Source organism: Coffea arabica, chromosome 7c (genome assembly GCF_036785885.1).
Source record: "Coffea arabica cultivar ET-39 chromosome 7c, Coffea Arabica ET-39 HiFi, whole genome shotgun sequence".
Lineage (NCBI taxonomy): Eukaryota > Viridiplantae > Streptophyta > Magnoliopsida > Gentianales > Rubiaceae > Coffea > Coffea arabica.
In genome coordinates, this window is record NC_092322.1 from 37,627,684 (window position 1) to 37,646,710 (window position 19,027).

Sequence of the window (19,027 nt, forward strand, 5' to 3'; positions counted from 1 at the left end):
CTCAAAATCTCAATAACTGTCTCCAATTGGACAGTTAATTACACACTCAACCAACCCCAATAACCATTCAAATCAACAAACAAATGCAGGAAGCAGCTACCCACAAATAAGAAACAACTCAAATAACCCACCCAAAGCGCTGCTAAATCCAAACACACCAATCAGGATCACAAAATAGCAGAAATTAAAACGGGGCCAAGTGACAAGTAACTCTCAAATCACCCCCAACAATTCTCAAACAAATGAACTGGCACAAGAGACGTCAAATTTAATCCCCACAGATGAAATAAAAGCCTCAAGTAGTTAAAACCCAAACGCTATTCAGCAATGTAATGAACACCAGAAAATATCCGCAAATGGAGCAGCAAATAAAATTAATTCCACCCAAAATTAATCCCAGAAAATGCCCAAGTTAAATGAACTGACAGATGTGCCCCAAGACCCAAGAACAAAAAACGCAACAGAGACTCCTAAGCAATTCAACGGGAAAGGGAAAATCAAGCAAATCACTTCCTATTTTCATCCATGAAGGAACCCAAGAAAATGGCTCAAAACCAAACAAAATCACCTCCCAAGCGATCTGGTTGAGTTTGGACAGTGAGATCGAAGTGTGAGGGAGAGATTGGGGAGGCGTGCGTCGCTTGTTCGTTGCGTGGTGGGTGAGCTGAGTGGACAGTGGAGCTAGTGGCGTTGCAGGTGAAGTGCAGCGCACTTCGTGGGGAGAGCCAAGGCAGCGAAGGCTGTCCGTGGGGGATCGAGATAGAGAAAGAAAACTGAGCTGGACTGCCGTGAGCTTCAGGCGGCAGTCGATGGCGGTGGACAGGGAGAAGGAGCTGCGCACGGCTCTGGGTTGGCGGTGATGGAAAGAGAGCTGGTGGTGGCGTGGGCTTCGTAGGCTGCGCTGGAGTGGATATCGTGGCAGGGAGAGAAGAGAGATAGAAGCAGAGATAGTGACGGCTGCATGCAGAGGTGGACACGGATTGGTGGAGCTAGCTCAAGGAAGGGGAAGAGCTCTGGTTGGCGGAGAGACAGTGAGAAAGCAGCAGGCAGCGGCGGTGCTGCTCTGGGTTGCAGGGGGTCGACGCGAGCTGGTGGCGTTGGTGGAGAGCCGCGCGAGGAAGAGCTGATGTAGTGGAGCTTGGGTGCGCACTAGGGTGGTGGCGGAGGAGTGACGCACGAAGTGGAGGAGCTGAGAGGGGGAGGTAGAGTTGCTGTGGTGAATCGGCTGGCAGAGCTCGCGAGGAAGAAGAAGAAGCGAGCAGCGGGGAAGAAGAAGAAAGAAAAGAAGAAGAAAGAAAGAAAGGAAAGAAAGAAAAGAAAAAGAAGGAAAGAAAAAGAAAAGAAAGAAAAGAGAAAAAGAAAGGGCAAAAATAGTTTTTTTTTTTTTCAAATTCAGAATTGAATTGCTGAAAAACTAAAATGAATGTTAAGAAGGAAAATATATATATATATATTTTTGAATCTTTTTTTTTTTTTTGGTTCGTTAAACATGGCGTGGGCACGCCAAGATTAGAAAACATTCTCTGACTTTGAGAATCAGTTTTTGAACGTTAATGTGTGCCCTCTCTGCGCGGGCACGCCAAGATTCCACTTGTCCTGATCATAGTAGAGAAAATATCAAATTTGAGCAATACCCAGGTAAGAAACGACATATTTAACGAATTGAACAGCAAAAACAAACAAAATAAAAAATTGGGTTGCCTCCCCAAAAGCGCTTCTCTTTAACGTCTTTGGCTAGACGTAGTCTAGTATTTGCTTAAACTAAGCAAATCGGGTCTTCCAATTGCATCATCTCCACCCGTTCAACTGAAAATTCTTCATAATACGGCTTGAGACGGTGACCATTTACCTCAAATTTCTTCTCCGTTTTCAAACTCTGGATCTCTACTGCACCATAATGAAAAACATTAGTCACAACAAAAGGACCAATCCAACGAGAACGTAATTTACCTGGAAATAGTTTCAATTTGGAGTGGTATAGTAAAACTTTTTGCCCGCAGACGAATGTCTTCCTTGATATCTGTTGGTCATGAAAGATCCGATTCTTCTCTTTATAGATCACTGCATTCTCGTATGCTTCATTTCGGATTTCTTCCAATTCTTGTAATTGCAATTTTCTTTGAATTCCGCCTTCCTCGATATCCATGTTGCATTGTTTGACTGCCCAAAATGCTCTATGCTCAAACTCGACCGGGAGATGACATGGCTTTCCAAATACCAATCGGTAAGGGGACATGCCAATGGGTGTCTTGTATGCCGTCCTATATGCCTATAGTGCATCATCTAGTCTCACACTCCAATCTTTCCTATCGGGTCGGACCATCTTTTCTAAAATTGATTTGATCTCTCGGTTCGATGCTTCCGCCTGACCATTTGTCTGAGGATGGTAGGATGTAGAGATTTTGTGCAAGACACCATATCTCCTAAAAATTGCAGCGATCGTTTTGTTGCAGAAATGAGTACCCCGATCACTTACAATTGCTCGCGGCATCCCAAAGCGGACAAAAATATTAGACTTAATGAATTCTGCAACCACTTTGGAATCATTAGTGCGGGTGGCCTTTGCTTCTACCCACTTCGAAACATAATCTACAGCAAGCAATATATACAAAAAATCAAAGGACGAAGGAAAAGGACCCATAAAATCAATGCCCCAAACGTCAAAAATTTCAATAAAAATCATTGGGGTTTGAGTCATTTGATCCCTACGAGAGATATTACCCACTCTTTGACACTTATCACAGGACTTACAAAATGAGTAGGCGTCCTTGAATAGGGTTGGCCAATAGAATCCACTCTCTAGCACCTTACGAGCCGTTCTCTTCGGTCCAAAGTGACCTCCACATGCAAAAGAGTGACAATAGGCTAGAATAGATTGAAATTCAGCTTCACTTACACATCTACGGATGATTTGATCGGCACCCCGCTTCCAGAGATAAGGATCATCCCAAATGTAGAACTTTGCATCGCTCCTCAACTTGTCTCTCTTCGCCTTAGGCCATCCGGTAGGAAATTTGTCAGTGGCTAGAAAATTAACAATATCTGCATACCAAGGCAAAGATGAATTAATAGAAAATAAATGCTCCTCGGGGAATGCTTCTCTCAATGGGATGTCATCTTTGACGACTTGTACTCGACTCAAGTGATCTGCTACCAGATTTTCCGCCCCTTTCAATCGCGGTTTTGCCTCTTTTTTTGTCAACAGATACCGCAAAGCTGCATGATCAGAAAAAATAATAACTTTAGCACCAAGTAAATAAGACTGAAATTTCTCTAAGGCAAAAACAACTGCTAAAAGCTCCTTTTCGGTGGTTGAATAGTTCAATTGAGCTCCATTCAAGGCTCGAGATGCGTAGTAGATAGCATGAGCTGCCTTTCCTACTCTTTGACCCAATACCGCACCCACTGCATAGTCGCTGGCGTCACACATGATCTCGAATGGGAGGTTCCAGTCAGGGGGTTGGATAATAGGTGAGGTGGTCAATAACTCCTTTAACTTATTGAATGCCCCCTTACATGTTTCATCAAATTCGAAGGATACATCATTTTGCAAAAGTTGGAACAAGGGTGCTCCAATTTTCGAGAAGTCCTTGATGAACCTTCTATAGAAACCTGCGTGATCCAAGAAGGAACGAACTTCCCGCACACTTGCGGGGTAAGGTAAAGTAGATATAACATCTATTTTTACCTTATCAACCTCAATACCTGTAGATGATACAACATGACCCAAAACTATCCCGTGTTCAACCATAAAATGACATTTTTCCCAATTAAGCACGAGATTAGTTTCTATACACCTTACTAAGATCAATTTCAGGTTATCTAGACAGTTTTCAAAACTTTCACCATATACACTGAAATCGTCCATGAAAACCTCAATAATTTTCTCAACATATTCTGAAAAGATACTTACCATGCATCTTTGGAAGGTAGCAGGTGCATTACACAATCCAAATGGCATCCTTCGGTATGCAAATGTTCCAAATGGGCAGGTGAAAGTAGTCTTCTCTTGGTCCTCGGGTGCGATGGCAATTTGAAAATAACCTGAAAATCCATCCAAGAAACAATAGTAAGCTCGACATGCTAATCGCTCCACCATTTGGTCAATGAAAGGGAGGGGGAAATGGTCTTTTTTCGTGACGGCATTTAGCTTTCGGTAATCGATACACTGTCGCCATCCGGTGGGCTTTCGAATTGATACGAGCTCACCCTCTTGGTTTGATTCCACTGTCACCCCTGCCTTCTTCGGGACCACCTGTACTGGACTTACCCACGGGCTATCTGATATTGCAAATATAATTCCAACGTCCAGCAGTTTTAAAATCTTTTTCTTTACGACCTCCATCATGAGAGGATTTAATCTCCGTTGAGCTTGCCGTACGGGTTTAGCATTCTCCTCGAATCGAATTCGGTGCATACACACCGCAGGACTAATTCCCTTGATATCGGCGATGGTCCATCCTATCGCCTGTTTATGTTCCCTGAGAACTCGAAGTAGTCTATCTTCTTGAATCTTTGATAAACCCGCGGAGATGATCACTGGAAGTGTCTCCCCTTCACCCAAGTATGCATACTTCAGGTGTTTCGGCAGCGGTTTCAGTTCCAAGACAGGTGCCTGCACCACAGATGGAAGTAACCTTTTGTGAGGTTCAGGTATAAAAATGAGTGCGAGGTCATACCTTGTCTTCGTGGTTGGTAACGTTTGCAACGATCCAATCACGCATTTAAACTCTTCACTCAACTCTACTCCAGAGGTCGTTTCGGACTCGAAGTGCCTGGTCAGAACGACCTCTAGCTCATCCCTGCCTTCAATTTCAAAAACCTCCTGTATAGCAGGGTCAATAACATTTACCGAGAAAACAGAGCCAACATTTGAATCGGATGGATATTTCATGGTCTCAAAGATGTTAAAGTGAACAATCTCACCATCAAATTCCATAGACAAAGTACCCTTATTAACATCAATTTTGGTTCGGGCTGTGCTCAAAAAGGGTCTACCTAACAACAAAGGTGACGGATCACGGGAGTGTTCATCCTCCATGTCGAGCACATAAAAATCAGCTGGAAAAACCAATTCATTAATTTTTACAAAAACATCTTCAATCAACCCGTCAGGGTATGCATTGGTCCTGTCAGCTAGTTGGATTATTATTCCAGTTTCTTTCAAAGGGCCTAAATTCAAAGAAGCATAAATAGATTTCGCCATGACATTAATCGATGCTCCTAGATCTAACATGGCCTTTCCAATCAAAGTATTACCTATCCTACAAGGAATAGTAAACATACCTGGATCTCCGCATTTTGGTGGAAGTTTCCTTTGTAGAATTGCTGAAACATTCTCCCCAACTATAACTCGTTCATCCCCCTTCAACCGCTTGCGATTGGCACACAGGTCCCTCAAAAATTTTGCGTACCTGGATATTTGTTTAATCGCATCCAGTAGGGGTATGTTGATCTCCACCTTGCGAAAGATCTCGAGGACCTCTTTTTCCTTGTCTTGCTTCTTTGATTTCTCTAACCTGCTAGGAAAGGGAGGTGGATTAGTTTTAGTTGTAGGAATTGGGTTCGAGGGTACCTTTGCATTTTTGTTGTCTGTGCCCTCCTCTTCCAATTCTTTCTCAATCCGTTCCTCGTCCTTGTCTTTAGGAATCACCGGTTCGGGTCCTTGAACTTCCTTGCCACTCCTTAAGGTCATTGCACTTACATTCTTTGGATTTGCCTCAGGTTGAGATGGCAATTTTCCTTGAACTTGGGACTCCAAACGGTTGATTGTTATAGCCATTTGATTCATTTGATTTTGCAATGATTGCACCTGTCCCAGTTGATTTCTCATGCTTTGCAGGTCTGAATCCGTCTTTTGTTGATTAGCAAGTAAATGCTTCATCATCTCTTCCATGGACGGACTTGAGTTTGAAGGGGGTGGTGGTGGTGGTGGCCGATTATGGTACTGCTGTTGGTGTCCTTGCTGTTTATTTGGCACAAATTTAAACTGCCTATTTCCTCCATAGCTAAGGTTGGGGTGATCCCTCTAACCAGGATTGTAGGTGTTTGAGTACGGGTCGTACTGTTTTCTTGGCGCGGGCACGTGGCCAGCCATGTTCACCTGTTCTGCCGTTTCTTCTTGAACCAGTGGACACATTTCCGTAGGATGACCCACGGCAGTGCACACCCCACACACTTTGACTTGTGAAGCACTCCCCACAGCTAATTGTCTTACGAAAGATGTTAATTCGGAGATCTGCTGTTGGATAGAGGACGTTTCCACCTCATTCACCCTACGCGTCGGGATGTCCTCTCTTGAACCAAACTGCTGTGAGTTCTCAGCCATCCCTTCAATCAACTCCCATGCTCCTCGAGGGGTTTTGTTCACCAACGCCCCTCCACTTGCAGCATCGATTATGCTTCTGTCCCTGAAAAGCAACCCCTCATAGAAATATTGAATAAGCAGTTGCTCACTTATCTGATGCTGAGGGCATTTGGTGCACAGTTTCTTAAATCTCTCCCAGTACTCATAGAGAGACTCGCTAGGGTGTTGTTTGATACCACATATCTCTTTCCTTAGGCTCGCAACTCGAGACGCCGGAAAGTACTTGTCCAGAAATTTTTTCTTCAATTGGTCCCACGTGGTGATACTACCAGGCGGTGGGTAGTAGAGCCAGTCTTTTGCGGAGTCTTTCAAAGAGAAGGGGAAGGCCCTCATCTTTATTTGCTCTTCTGTAATTCCCGGGGGTTTCATACTGTTGCAAACGACGTCGAACTCTTGCAAGTGCTTGTAGGGCTCCTCACCTGGTAGACCATGGAAAGATGGCAAGAGATGAATTAGACCATATTTTAGTTCAAAGGGAGTGTCATCATTTAAATTTGGAAAAGTAATGCACAAGGGCTGCTGATTTAAATCAGGAGCAGCCAACTCCCTTAGTGTTCGTGCATTTGCCATAGTGACTTCCTCTTGGTCTGAATCACTCGAATTGTCACCAGACAAATTTGTCGGCTCAACCTCTGGATCAAGTCCCTGAGGTGCAATACCGTATTGCTCTTCTCTAAGCCGCCTGGTTTCTTTCCTCGTTCTACGCGCGGTCTTCTCTACTTTAGGGTCGAAAATTAATTCGCCTGTACGAGAAGAACGAGGCATAAACTAGAAAAATACCAGAAAATTAGAACAAAAATGAACTTAAAAAGAAACAAATAATTAACGCTAGTCCCCGGCAACGGCGCCAAAAATTGACAGGTGTCGTGCCTGTGCAATAATAAATACCTGCTTAAGAAAAATAAATTTTCTGTGTATAGTAGTAAGCAGGGTCGAATCCACAGGGAGTGGAAAAAAATTTGATTCTTTTTAAATTCGAGACACGGGGGATTTTTATCAGATAAAACTAAAAATAAATAATTAAATAATTTAACTAAAAATAAATAAATAATTAACACGAATGTAAATGGCAATTAAATAAATAATAAATAAATTCTAGCCAAGAATACAACTACGCAGACACAGTCCATTCATCCGATCATTGATGCAAAGAAAGTTCACTTAATTTAATTAATAGGTTAGTTATAGTCGCCGATAATCTCTAACGACCAGCTTTTCCTTAATTTATTGATAACCAAGGTACGACCATTGATTACCCCTAACCAGGAAATACTCCTAGGTACGACCGTAGGAATTAATTTCCTAATTGTATTAAAAACTAGAAAAGCCTAACCCAAATTAATAACACGCTACGAGGGTTATTTAAATCAGATTGCATGTTCCCCTAGTATGTGAAAATACTAATTGTCGCTAATATTAACCAACTAAACAATTACGGATTTAATTGATTAATTTGACAAGAGATTAATAAGTTAAATTGCACATCGGGCCCTTGATATCCAATTAACAAAATAATCCCATGGAAATTAAAATAGAAAACATGCAAATATTAATAAATTAAGGAACACGTAAAATTAATTAGATCTCACAGATATTTGGGACTGCGTCTTCGCATTGATCCTTGACTAGAGGAGAAAATTAGCCACGCCTCATAAGAAAATTCCCACGCAATTCAATTGAATTCATAGACATAAATAACTAACTAAGAATTTAGGAAGAAACTTGAGTCTCGGTAGACTCTTTTAAGAAAAGTTGCACACCACACAACAAGAGAAGGAAGAACTCCTCCTCTGAAAATCAAAAACTACCTCTATCCTCCTACGGAGCTTCTCTGGAGAGAAAACTAAAACTAGTATAATGGCTTATGCCATCGTCCGATATATATAAGGCAAGCCTTTAGTCTTCATAGCTTTTTCATAGTCTTTTCTCCTTGAGCCCACTAATCTAGTGCCTTCTTATTTTATTGGAGCACTAGTCTCTTAAGGGACTAGCTACGTAGGAAGCAATTGGAAAGCTACAATCATCAAAGCCAACATCTTGGCTAATGACTAATGAGTATATCTCCCACAATAAGGACAAACTTTCTACGCGGTCCCCGTTAGATAATGAAAGAAAACATCATCCCAATTAATTCCAGCACAATCATCAATTCCTCTGCAATTATCAAAACGGAGGAGTCCACTATAATCATCAATTCCAGCACAAATACACCCGTGGAACCTAGCTTGTATTTTCTTTAGAAACTTTCCACGTGTGGAGTATTTGTTGTAATAAAATCTCTCTTTTCTGCTTCACTTCCTGAAATTGAGTTCAAATGCCAAATATAAGTACATGTTAACAATTAAAATAATATTTGGCATGGAAACAGGGAAAAATTAACAATAAAATTACTAACAATTAACACCCTATCACCCACCTTATCTCACTATTTTTATGCAGATGATATCATTCTTTTCTGTCAAATAGACTCCACTTCTATCCAATCAGTTAAGTCTGTGCTTGATGAATTTTGTCTTAGGTCTAGACTCACCATCAACTTGGATAAATAAAAAATCATGTTTTCTACTAATACATCCCCTGAAGCCAAAAATCTCATCTCCAGCCTCTTAAATACCAACCCTATTGATGACCTGGGTTCCTACCCTTGGTGTCCCCCTTAACCTTTCACAAAAACAAAAACGGAACTACGAATTCATCTTAGACAAAGTCTTTTCAAAACTGCAGGGCTGGAAAGCAGAGCTCCTATCATTTGCTAGCAGGAGAACAATTATCCAACAATCTTTTATTGCTATACCATCTTACTACACCAAATGTTTGTCTATCCCTTAGTTCATCTAGCAAGAAATAGACAAAGCACAAAGGAGCTTCCTTGGGGCTCCGCTTTTAAGAAGAAAAAACTCCATCTTGTCAATTGGTGCTCTGTCGCCCAGTCAAAGCACCTGGGAGGGCTTGGATTGAAACAGATAGCTTTGTTCAACAAGGCTGCCAAAGAGAGCAATATGTCTTAGGTTAAAGTTCTTAGGCATAGCTATGTGGATGTACACCTGATTACAGCCAATAGAAACCTACAGTTAAAACACTCAAGAGGTGCAGTCAACAATGAAAGCCTCCTCATGGGAATTGAAACATTTAATAAAGGAATTATTTGGACCATCAACAGTGCCCAAACTGTGAGAATTTGGGAGGATAGATGGCTAAAATCTAGCACTCTCAGAAGCTAGATTCATGGTCCTCTCAATAAGAGGAAGCCTTAAAAGTCTCCTCTCTTCTCTAACTCCTTCTCCTAGGATCCTAGTGCCATCTCATTCCCTCTACCAGCTCAAATCTTAGAAGAAATTAGAGCTACCCCAAGGCAAGGACTCTCCTCTAACCAAGACATCATCCGATGGGGTTACTCAAACAATGGTGAATTCTTGTCCAAAACTTCTTATCTTGCATGCTGCATAGAAAAAACTAGGCAACTAGCCTCCTCTAACAATCTCTCCTACCAATAGGTCTAGAAAACTGTTGCTCTCTCAAAAGTCAAACATCTCTTTTGGCTTGCCAATCTTGAAAGACTCCCCTCAAAAGATCTTCTTATCTACTGTAAAATCTTGACAGATCCTTTATGCCCTTCTTGTACCTTTAATCATGAAAGCACTGAACATGTCCTAAGGACTTGTATTGTGGCTAGCATCTTTTGGTCCAGAATCTCCTTACCACTATGGTTGAATCGCCAAAACACTAGCTTCCAGGATTGGCTGAAAACAGGTTGCTTCTCCAATATCACCTCCCTCTAGAACTCTAACCCTTGGGGTACCATCTTTAGTTTTGGATGCTGGAGCTTGTGGAAGACCCGCAATGCAAAAAATCTTCCAACCAACTTCCCAACCCTTGGATGCTACCAAGAAGTGCTTAATTCATTCTCATGAATTCTACCTACTTGGCCCAACATCACATAGGAGCGTTCCATGTCATGAAAAATACATCAGATGGATCCCTCCAGCAACATCTTGGGCCAAACTTAACATTGATGGATTGGTTACTACATCCAATATTGAAGCAAGAGGCGTCATAGGAAACTCAAATGGCTGCTGGATAGCTGGCTTTACCAGAAACCTGGGGCCATGCTCAGTCCCTCTTGCTAAATGTTGGGCTCTAAGAGATGGCCTTCAATTGGCCAATGACCTCAACATTCCCTATCTCAAAATTGAGCTCGACTTTATGCTAATTGCTTCCCTCCTTAAATCTAATTCTCCTGATACTCATGAACTGTCCCCTATTCTTCATGATTGCAAATGCTGTTGACTACACTCCACAAGGCATGTTTCTACCATAATTTCCATGAAACAAACAAGTGTCCAAACATGCTGGCCAAATGGAGAGGGGGCAGTGAGATTTAATTGCTAGTTTTGATCATTGTCCTATTTTTGTTCTCCCATTTCTTTTGGATGATCTAAGGGGTGTTACGACACCAAGGATGACTGTACTAAACTAAACTTATGTTGTAGACTATTTTATTTTCTTTGAGTGCACCTTCAATTACCCTAAAAAGGGGGGCTTTATATACCAAACTATTTTATTAAGAGGATCGGTGTTACAAAATAAACTTTTGGTTAACTTGGAACCAATGCAGCTGCCAGAAAACCTAGTCGAACAGAGAGAATTTTGTAATTAGTATCCAAATTCTTCTTCTGTATTATTGAACGAACAGTGTTAGGATCCCCATTTACAAGTTAATTAAAATCATACTGTCTTTTTCAACTTTCATGATTCCTTTTTGCTAAAATCCAAATTTTGCCCTGTAAAAAAAAGTTGTGATGATAAAATCCAATATGTAAATGTAGTTTGGCATATATACATACATACATACATACATACATGTATATTGGCATATCAATGAGTTGGATCTGGAGGCATATCAATGAGTTGGATCTTTTCCAGATCCAACCCAGAACTAATATATTTGGATAAGATTTAGATTTAATTTCTCAAATCTAAACCCTATTCAGACCCAAACCCTGTACGGGAGTCATGGGTCTGGCCAAGATCTAGTTTTCTATAATCCATATCTAAATTCAAATCCATACTAGAATCTACACAAACCGATGTATATATAATCAAACAATATATATATATATATATATATTGGTAAATTTATAAAATAATCTAATATTCTATAGCCATTAGATCGAATAGAGTAAGGTTTCATGATTGTTTTTTTTTTTTTCAAACTAATCCTAGTTTTCAAACTAAGCTGGAGTCTCGTTAAATTATTTGCTTCAATCTGGTTAATTCAACATCAACATCATCAGCCATCCCATAGCAGCATTACGTGCCCTCCAAATATGATAAATCGTTACCAAAAAAACAAGCTTTTTGAATTGCTGCACAAAAGTCTCACCAGTCCAATGTTTGGATACCCACTGAAACTCCCCCTCCAGCTTGCCAATCCCTCTAAATGCCACATGCATTTTCTGAGCCTTCTCCCAAATCTTGTGTAAAGTTTTGCACATAAAAAATAGGTGATCAATGCTCTCTTCAGCTGCAGAGCATAGTGCATAATCAGTTGACTCCACTGCCATACACCAATTCTTTAATCTATCTCGAGTATTCAACTTTCTTTTGCATATCAGCCACAACATAAATGCAAGTCTAGGAATAAATTTTTTTGGCATACCAATCGATGCCAGTACACTCTCAGCCCTTGCTCCCTCAATTTCCCCATTGCTGTTTTCACCGACAAAACTCTTGAGGCGCTAGCTGTCCACTAAACATGATCTAGCTGCCCACGTAGAGGAACAAATTCTTGAGGAGTTGCATCCAAAAGTTGTTTTACCTCTTTAGTGAATCATGAATCTTGTATTTTGCAACCGAAGCTATTGGTTGGACCTCAGTTAAGCACAAAAAGAATTAGAGAAGCATATATGTTGGGATGAATGTGAAGTCAACCATTTGCACCTTGTTAACTCAAGCTCAATTGCCCATTGATCATACGAGTGGCAAGATCATGGATGCATTATCAGATGTGTCCCTACCAATGCTGTCCATATTGGCCAGTTGTGATCATATCCAGCTATCATGGATTATATTTTGAATCTTGTTGTATAACAACCTTATTTAAACTCTTTTAGTGCAATATTTCAATACCTTTCTAATACGCTCTATGCCTCCTAATTGCACAACCATGAATACATATACATTGTTTACCATGGAATATCCATCACCATTTCAGCAATATATACATTGTATACCATTGAACATCCACAACCATTTCAACAAATTATGAACCGGGCAATAACTAGGCGACTTTGGATGTTCTGACCGAGCATCACATGGTGTTCACCTCCTAGTTCCGAATAACTGGACAATGCCTTGTTTTTGTAGTATTATGATATGATTCTTTAGTGGAAGTTTGTTTCTCAAAAGGGCTTAGTGCTTTTTATTAGAGATGTTTAAATGGGTGATTCGGACGAGTTTAGACAAGTTGTTGGGTGTCAAACCAGCAAAAAAATTCTAATTTAAAAATATAATTCGAATATAGCGTTGAGTAGAGTCATATTCATGGGGATTGGGTAATTTATTTTTTTAGAGAACAATAAATAAAAAAGGAGAATTGGTAGGAAATTAATCTAATTAATCAAATTAAACAAAGACAAAAATACAAAATTAAATAAAGCTAAACTAATAAAAGACAAATCTCTAGTCAAAATATTAATCTTGACTTTTGGTTCATTTTACTGATCATTGATACAAAGATAAAATCAATTATTTATAAATAAACTGGTTATAGTTGTCAACAAACTCTAATAACTTATCTCTTCTTACTAGCTCAATAACCACAATAACCCCTGTGATTATTTTCTTTGCCAATTAAGCAACCTTCAGTAAGTTCTTAGGGTTTAACCTATTGAAAGTATTAATTATTAGAGAAGGTACCAGTTCTAACCAACAAACTCACAAGTTTGTTTTTAAATTAGATTATATATTCTTGTGACATATATTTGAAAGTTTCTACTACAATCAAACTATATTACTCACCATAAACACTAAATCTACCAAACAATTATGGATTTGATATTTTAGATGGCAATAGATTATTCCAACAATTAAATAGGGGCCAATTGTTTAATTATGCAAAACAATCATCTTAAGAACGAACAGAAAATATATAAATACTTATAAATAAATAAAACAAATAAAACAAATTAGATTTTATAGTTTTCGTTGAACCAAAACTTCAATTATCATCTGACTAGGAAAAGAGTTCAGCCACTAAAAGCCAAAGAATATTCGTTCCCTATTCTCTATCTAAAGAAAAGCATTTGACCCTCCCTAGTATACTCACGTCTTTTTCTATAACTAGAAGGATTAGAATCCTTTTTCAACTATAATACTAATACTCCTAAAACTAATAAAAAGGAATCTGAATATATTATTCCTAAATTAACGAATAATTTTCAACTCCAAAAAGTAAATCACATTGCTTTCTAATCAATAACTGAATAATCAAGTAGGGTTAGGGAGATCTCAGGTTCGAAACCTCTTACTTATACTTAAAAACATTGTAGAGTCCATTTCAAATCATGTGACATTCGGACTTCTCAATAGATTAAGACGTGATCGTGTCTTACAGAGTAAAGTCTTCTAGAATTTTCAATTTTAATTCACTTTTATTCTCTTTTTGCCACAAATTTCTAGAAACAATACCAAAAATCAAATATGAGTAGAATCTAATAATTAACACCATATTTTAGCAAAGTTAAGATGAATATTAACAAATAAAATGGATATAGGTAGAACCAATTATCCATTTATGACCCCACTTAAAATTATACTTATATTTTTCTAAATTTTTTTCACATGTTGTTTGACAAGAAATGATCACATTCTGTTGTGATTAGATTAATATGAAATTCAAATGTATCCCCTTAATACCCACCAAAAATTGAATTTAAATGTATAATTGTTTTTTGGGATAAAAACATCATCATTTTATTAAATGTGTAATCATTTTCAATGGGTATAAATACGCAACGGATCTTCTGTCTCACACTCTGTGCCACTCTCTGTGCCACTTTTTATTATATTGCTATTTCTCCTGCATAAATATCATGTTTTAGTTCTTTTTTGTTTTCTTAAGATCCAATAACTATTAATTGAGTAAAAAATAAATACAGCAGTTTCAAAAAAGCAATATATAATAGAAAATTAAAAATATAGCAGAAAATTCATCCCTAACAATTTCTACCAGCGGGTGTAGTTACACTGTCTGATTTGGAAACGGTTTAGTCCACTCTAAATTTTTCAATAGTCCCGTTGAGTCTGTCTCATTTTGCAATAGTATAAGAATAACTATAAATTGTTGCCGTCTAATGAAAATTTTATAAAAAAATACAGCACCCATTCGCTCCTTTGTCGCCGACTGTGGACAGTTCCCTCTTTTATAATTCTTTTTTACATCAATATAAAAGACATTTTGAAATGATTACCACTCATCTTCGAAGTCAATGGACTGGGCATCTGTCTTGGATAAGCGCCAAGTAGGAAAAGGAAAATCGTATATTTGGGCAGAGGATAAAGATCCCTAGCTTTGGTATGTATGCCTCTCATTTCGAATAGCTAGAAATTCCCTTGGATTTTCTGGTATTATGATGTGATTCTTTAGTGGAATTCTGTCCACAAAAGCTGTCTTGCTTTCTATCTAGGCTATCAAGGAATCTAAGATGTGGACAATTACAAATGAGCACATTCTATGCATTACTTCATCCAAGTAATTGGGCAAAAGGATTACACCTACACTGACATGCATTTTGTACCATTTAACTGCATACACAGCTCATCTACAATTTAAACTTGAATATAAAGCTTTTAGTTCATCAAAAGTTTAGCACAAATTAATTGTTAGCTGGCCAATGGTTAATTAATTTAGTCGATTAATTCCACTTTACCTTTCCAATTATACTCAAACTTTTACTTTGATCTTTAAACTTTAAAACAGGACACATTAATGGCTAATCCACAAATATTAATCAATTGGAAGAAACAAAAAAAATGGTCATTGAACTATATTCATTGAAGCCCCCCTCGGTTAGCTCGGGTGGCCTGTGTAGCCTCTTTAGGTGAGACAGGTCTGGGGTTCGACCCTGAGCTTGAGCAACCGGGATATCTTCCTGGGGCTCGGTGGGGCCCGCTCTCCTCGGGGTTGGGGAACTAGTCGAGTGTAGGTCCGGACACCCCCAACTGAAAAAAAAAAAAAACTATATTCATACATTTCGGGACTCTAAATACTTTTATGTACCATAAATGAACAGCAAGTTTATTCTTTCACTTCTTGAACTCAGCTCAGTCTTTTTTTTTTTTATTTTGTTGAAACGATAGGAATTGAAACTCAGCTCAGTCACATATGTCAAATTTCCCCAAGTAGTACTCTAATTCAAATTTTGTAACTTTGATTCTTAATTTTTCACAAAGGGCATAAATGGGAATTAGGCCCAATACGTCGCATATAAATTGTAGGAGCCGGTTTTGTTTTGTTCCTCTAATAACTAACCACAATAACCTATTCCCAACACTTTCTGAACCAACTACTACAAGATGACTGAAGGTGCAACTAACTACAGTATTTTTTACTCTTTTGAGTTTTACATGCATGCGTTTATAGTTTTATGTATAAAAGAATATGCAGATAGTTTTCTTTTTGATTTTTCATGTTTATGCATAAAAGAATACGCAGCTTTTTATTTTCTTGGGACTAAAACGTTCTTGTTTCTTGATGGAAATCAGTGAAAGAATGTCAGTGCGCTGGAGTCGATGCTACACTGAAGCTAGGTGGAGAGATTAACACGTTGCCGAACAAATGTGAGCGCGAGGATAATTGGATTGCGATGAATCCTTCCGAGATTGAAGAGATCAAAAAGTTTGTAGAGGAAGACTACAAAAAAAGGACAGGCAACAATCTGATGATTGAGTTTGTAAAAACCACCTCGAAATCCCCTTCAGGTGTCATTTACTACGGGCTTACTTTTACAGCTAATGATGGCAAGGAATATAGAGCACAGGTAAAAGAAGAACTTAACGAAGAGTTGGCTAAGCAGCTCATATGCTTTCAGCCCATCGAGGTCGATTGCTACTGAGAAGGACTAAACATATATGCATTCTGTCAACTATTTTAGTGTGTGGTTTATAATTATGGATGTTTCTGATGTATTGTCAACTTGTGGAAGGTGCAATTGAACCACCAAAATTGCACCCATATGTTAAATAAACTAGAAGGATATCACCATGCGATGTGATTATATAATGTATACATGCCCAGCTAGTAATCATGGCCCGAGTTAAAAGCATTGATATACTAAATTAAGGAAAGTGAATAAAGCTGAACATTTTGGTCACAAATATTTAATAGTCATCTGAGCCAGGTAGAAGTCTGTGTTTTTAAATTCGGGCCGGATCGGCCGATCCAACCGATTCGATCGAAAATCGGCCAGGTAATTGGTCCGAGTTACCCAAAAATTGAGATGGTAGAAACTTGGTCAAACTCAGGTCAAAACGTGGGTTTGATCGGAAACTAGTAAAACTAGCGAGAACCCGACTTTTTTATTTTCCTTGTTTGCTGACTTTCTTTTTTTTTACCTTTGCATCTGATCTAAGTCCCTACTAATCCCTCGCACCTCTGCAAAGTACAGACCCATTTTCACCTCTTTGGCTCCTTCAATTCAGCTATCACAATCAATCCTTGATATTTTTTCTAAACAAGATTTAATCTTAGATCTAAGGAAAAGACCAAAAAAAAAAAGAAAAGAGAGAAAAAGAGATGAAGAAAAGAGAAGTTTCGAGAAAAAAGATAAAAGTTAGATTATTTGTTAGTTTTGAAAACAAATAACTAACGATATAAGAATGGAAATCCTAAAAAGAAAGAAGAAATAAGAATGGAAATAAAATTTGAAACAAAAAATTCAAAGTAGAAAGAGTGGATAAAATCTAAGGCTTATTTCCCAAAACATTTGGAGTGGCTGCCTAAGAGCTTTCGCCGTCGACGAACTTGAGACTTGAGAGCTTATGCTGCTTTCCATCCCTTCTTTGGATTATTTCAAAAGCAAAAAAGGATGAGTGGACATGAACGGCAAGAGAAGAAGAATGAGAAGAGGTAGCATAAGAATAGAGGAAAAGGAGGAGCGAACTGGGGGACTACTAACATGGGGTTAAAAAAGCTTGTTCAATATTATGTTCTAACCCCTTGGGTATTGAAAAACTATTAACATACCTAGAAATGTTTCATAATCTATAAATATTGTCCATAAATTTAACTTTAAACTTGTAAGTATGCATTGAATTATATTAATTGCTACTTAAATGTCTTAATTTCTTTGCACTTTCTTATTAAATAGTTTTGAAACATCAAACACATATGTATACACCTTTATCGATATTAACAAGATTTTAGTTATTTTACATAATATTTTAATTTTAAATAATTTTTATTAATAATACCATATTGAAATTATGGCATCTGTGAGGATGACTTCAATATGTCAATCACTATTTTGGTCTTATAATTTTTGTGTTACAGTCAAGTCTTGTTGGACTAAAAGTGTCTGTTTGATAATATAAAAAAGGGGTTAATTACATTTACCTCCCCTGAGGTTTGACCATATTACCAATTAATCCCTGTAATTTGTCCAAATAATGGTCACACCCTTTGAATGATCAAACATTTAACAAAAACCCCCTTAATGCCGAAAATGCCCTTTTTGAGGTCATATTGCATTAAAAAAAGAACATATTTTTATTTATTAACCTTCAAGTAATCCAAAATAATAGAAAAAAGTTTTTGCTTATTATTTTATAAAAATCATATCTTTGCTTCCATAAATAGTTTTGAATCAATAATTATTTTAAATCTTAAAAATGAATATTAAAAATTAGATAAATTGAAAGAAAAATAAAAAAAGAAGCAATTATTTTAAATCCTCAAGTATGGTTCGAATTTGTGGTTCAAGGCATGTTGCGGAGAGCACAATGCATGTTTTCCTCAATTTGAACCATACTCCAGGAATTAAAATAATTTCTTCTTTTTTAATTTTTCTTTCAATTTATCTAATTTTTAATATTCATTTTTAAGATTTAAAATAATTATTGATTCAAAACTATTTATGGAAGCAAAAATATGGTTTTTATAAAATAATAAGCAAAATTTTTTTCTATTTTTTTGGATTGCTTCAGGGTTAATAAAATAAAAATATGTTCTTTTTTTAATGCAACATGGCCTCAATAAGGGCATTTTCGGGATTAAGGGAGTTTTTGTTAAATGTTTGATCATTCAAAGGGTGAGACCGTTATTTGGACAAATTACAGGGATTGATTGGTAATATGGTCAAACCTCAGGGGAGGTAAATGTAATTAACCCATAAAAAAGTGCTGAAACTGAATTCATTTAGACATTGAGATGTTTTGTGTGTTTGATAAATAAAAATTTTTCTGCTGAACTTATTAAGTGGTGCTGAATTTGTATGTATTTTTTGCAGCACAAGAATCATAACTGAATGCTTAATTTGATAAGAATCAAGAGATTTACTTCAACTACTTTATCTTATCTATCAAATATGTCCTTGTTTGTTAATTACATTCAAAATCCTTATCTAATTAAACAATCTAATATTCTTTATCCAAAATCCTTAT

At 37.7% G+C, this 19,027-nt stretch overlaps 1 protein-coding gene, 1 long non-coding RNA gene and 1 other non-coding gene across 3 annotated transcripts; 2 read left to right on the top strand and 1 right to left on the bottom strand.

Moving 5' to 3' along the window:
* Positions 1-1,756: 1,756 nt before the first annotated feature.
* LOC140010684 (uncharacterized) lies at positions 1,757-5,896 on the bottom strand. Its single transcript, XM_072057998.1, has 8 exons — positions 5,287-5,896; positions 5,090-5,172; positions 4,210-4,825; positions 3,847-4,044; positions 3,250-3,705; positions 2,752-3,042; positions 2,464-2,589; positions 1,757-1,887 (listed from the first exon to the last, which is right to left on the bottom strand). Exons 1-8 carry the CDS (start codon positions 5,894-5,896, stop codon positions 1,757-1,759), a joined length of 2,511 nt encoding a protein of 836 aa, XP_071914099.1.
* A 562-nt stretch (positions 5,897-6,458) lies between these two features.
* On the top strand, positions 6,459-6,565 carry LOC113700253 (small nucleolar RNA R71). Its single transcript, XR_003450597.1, has one exon. It is a non-coding gene; the product is annotated as a small nucleolar RNA R71 (small nucleolar RNA).
* Positions 6,566-15,759: 9,194 nt separating this feature from the next.
* LOC113699984 (uncharacterized) lies at positions 15,760-16,744 on the top strand. Its single transcript, XR_011817523.1, has 2 exons — positions 15,760-15,953; positions 16,133-16,744. It is a non-coding gene; the product is annotated as an uncharacterized lncRNA (long non-coding RNA).
* Positions 16,745-19,027: the final 2,283 nt, after the last annotated feature.

Excerpts from the sequence above, each read along its gene's own strand:
- LOC140010684 (XM_072057998.1), bottom strand. The coding sequence starts at position 5,896 with ATGGAAGAGATGATGAAGCATTTACTTGCTAATCAACAAAAGACGGAT. Across the intron at positions 4,045-4,209 it reads AGTGGAATCAAACCAAGAGG|GTTATTTTCAAATTGCCATC; the intron begins GTGAGCTCGTAT and ends ATGGATTTTCAG. Across the intron at positions 2,590-2,751 it reads CAAGGACGCCTACTCATTTT|ATTATGTTTCGAAGTGGGTA; the intron begins GTAAGTCCTGTG and ends TGCTTGCTGTAG.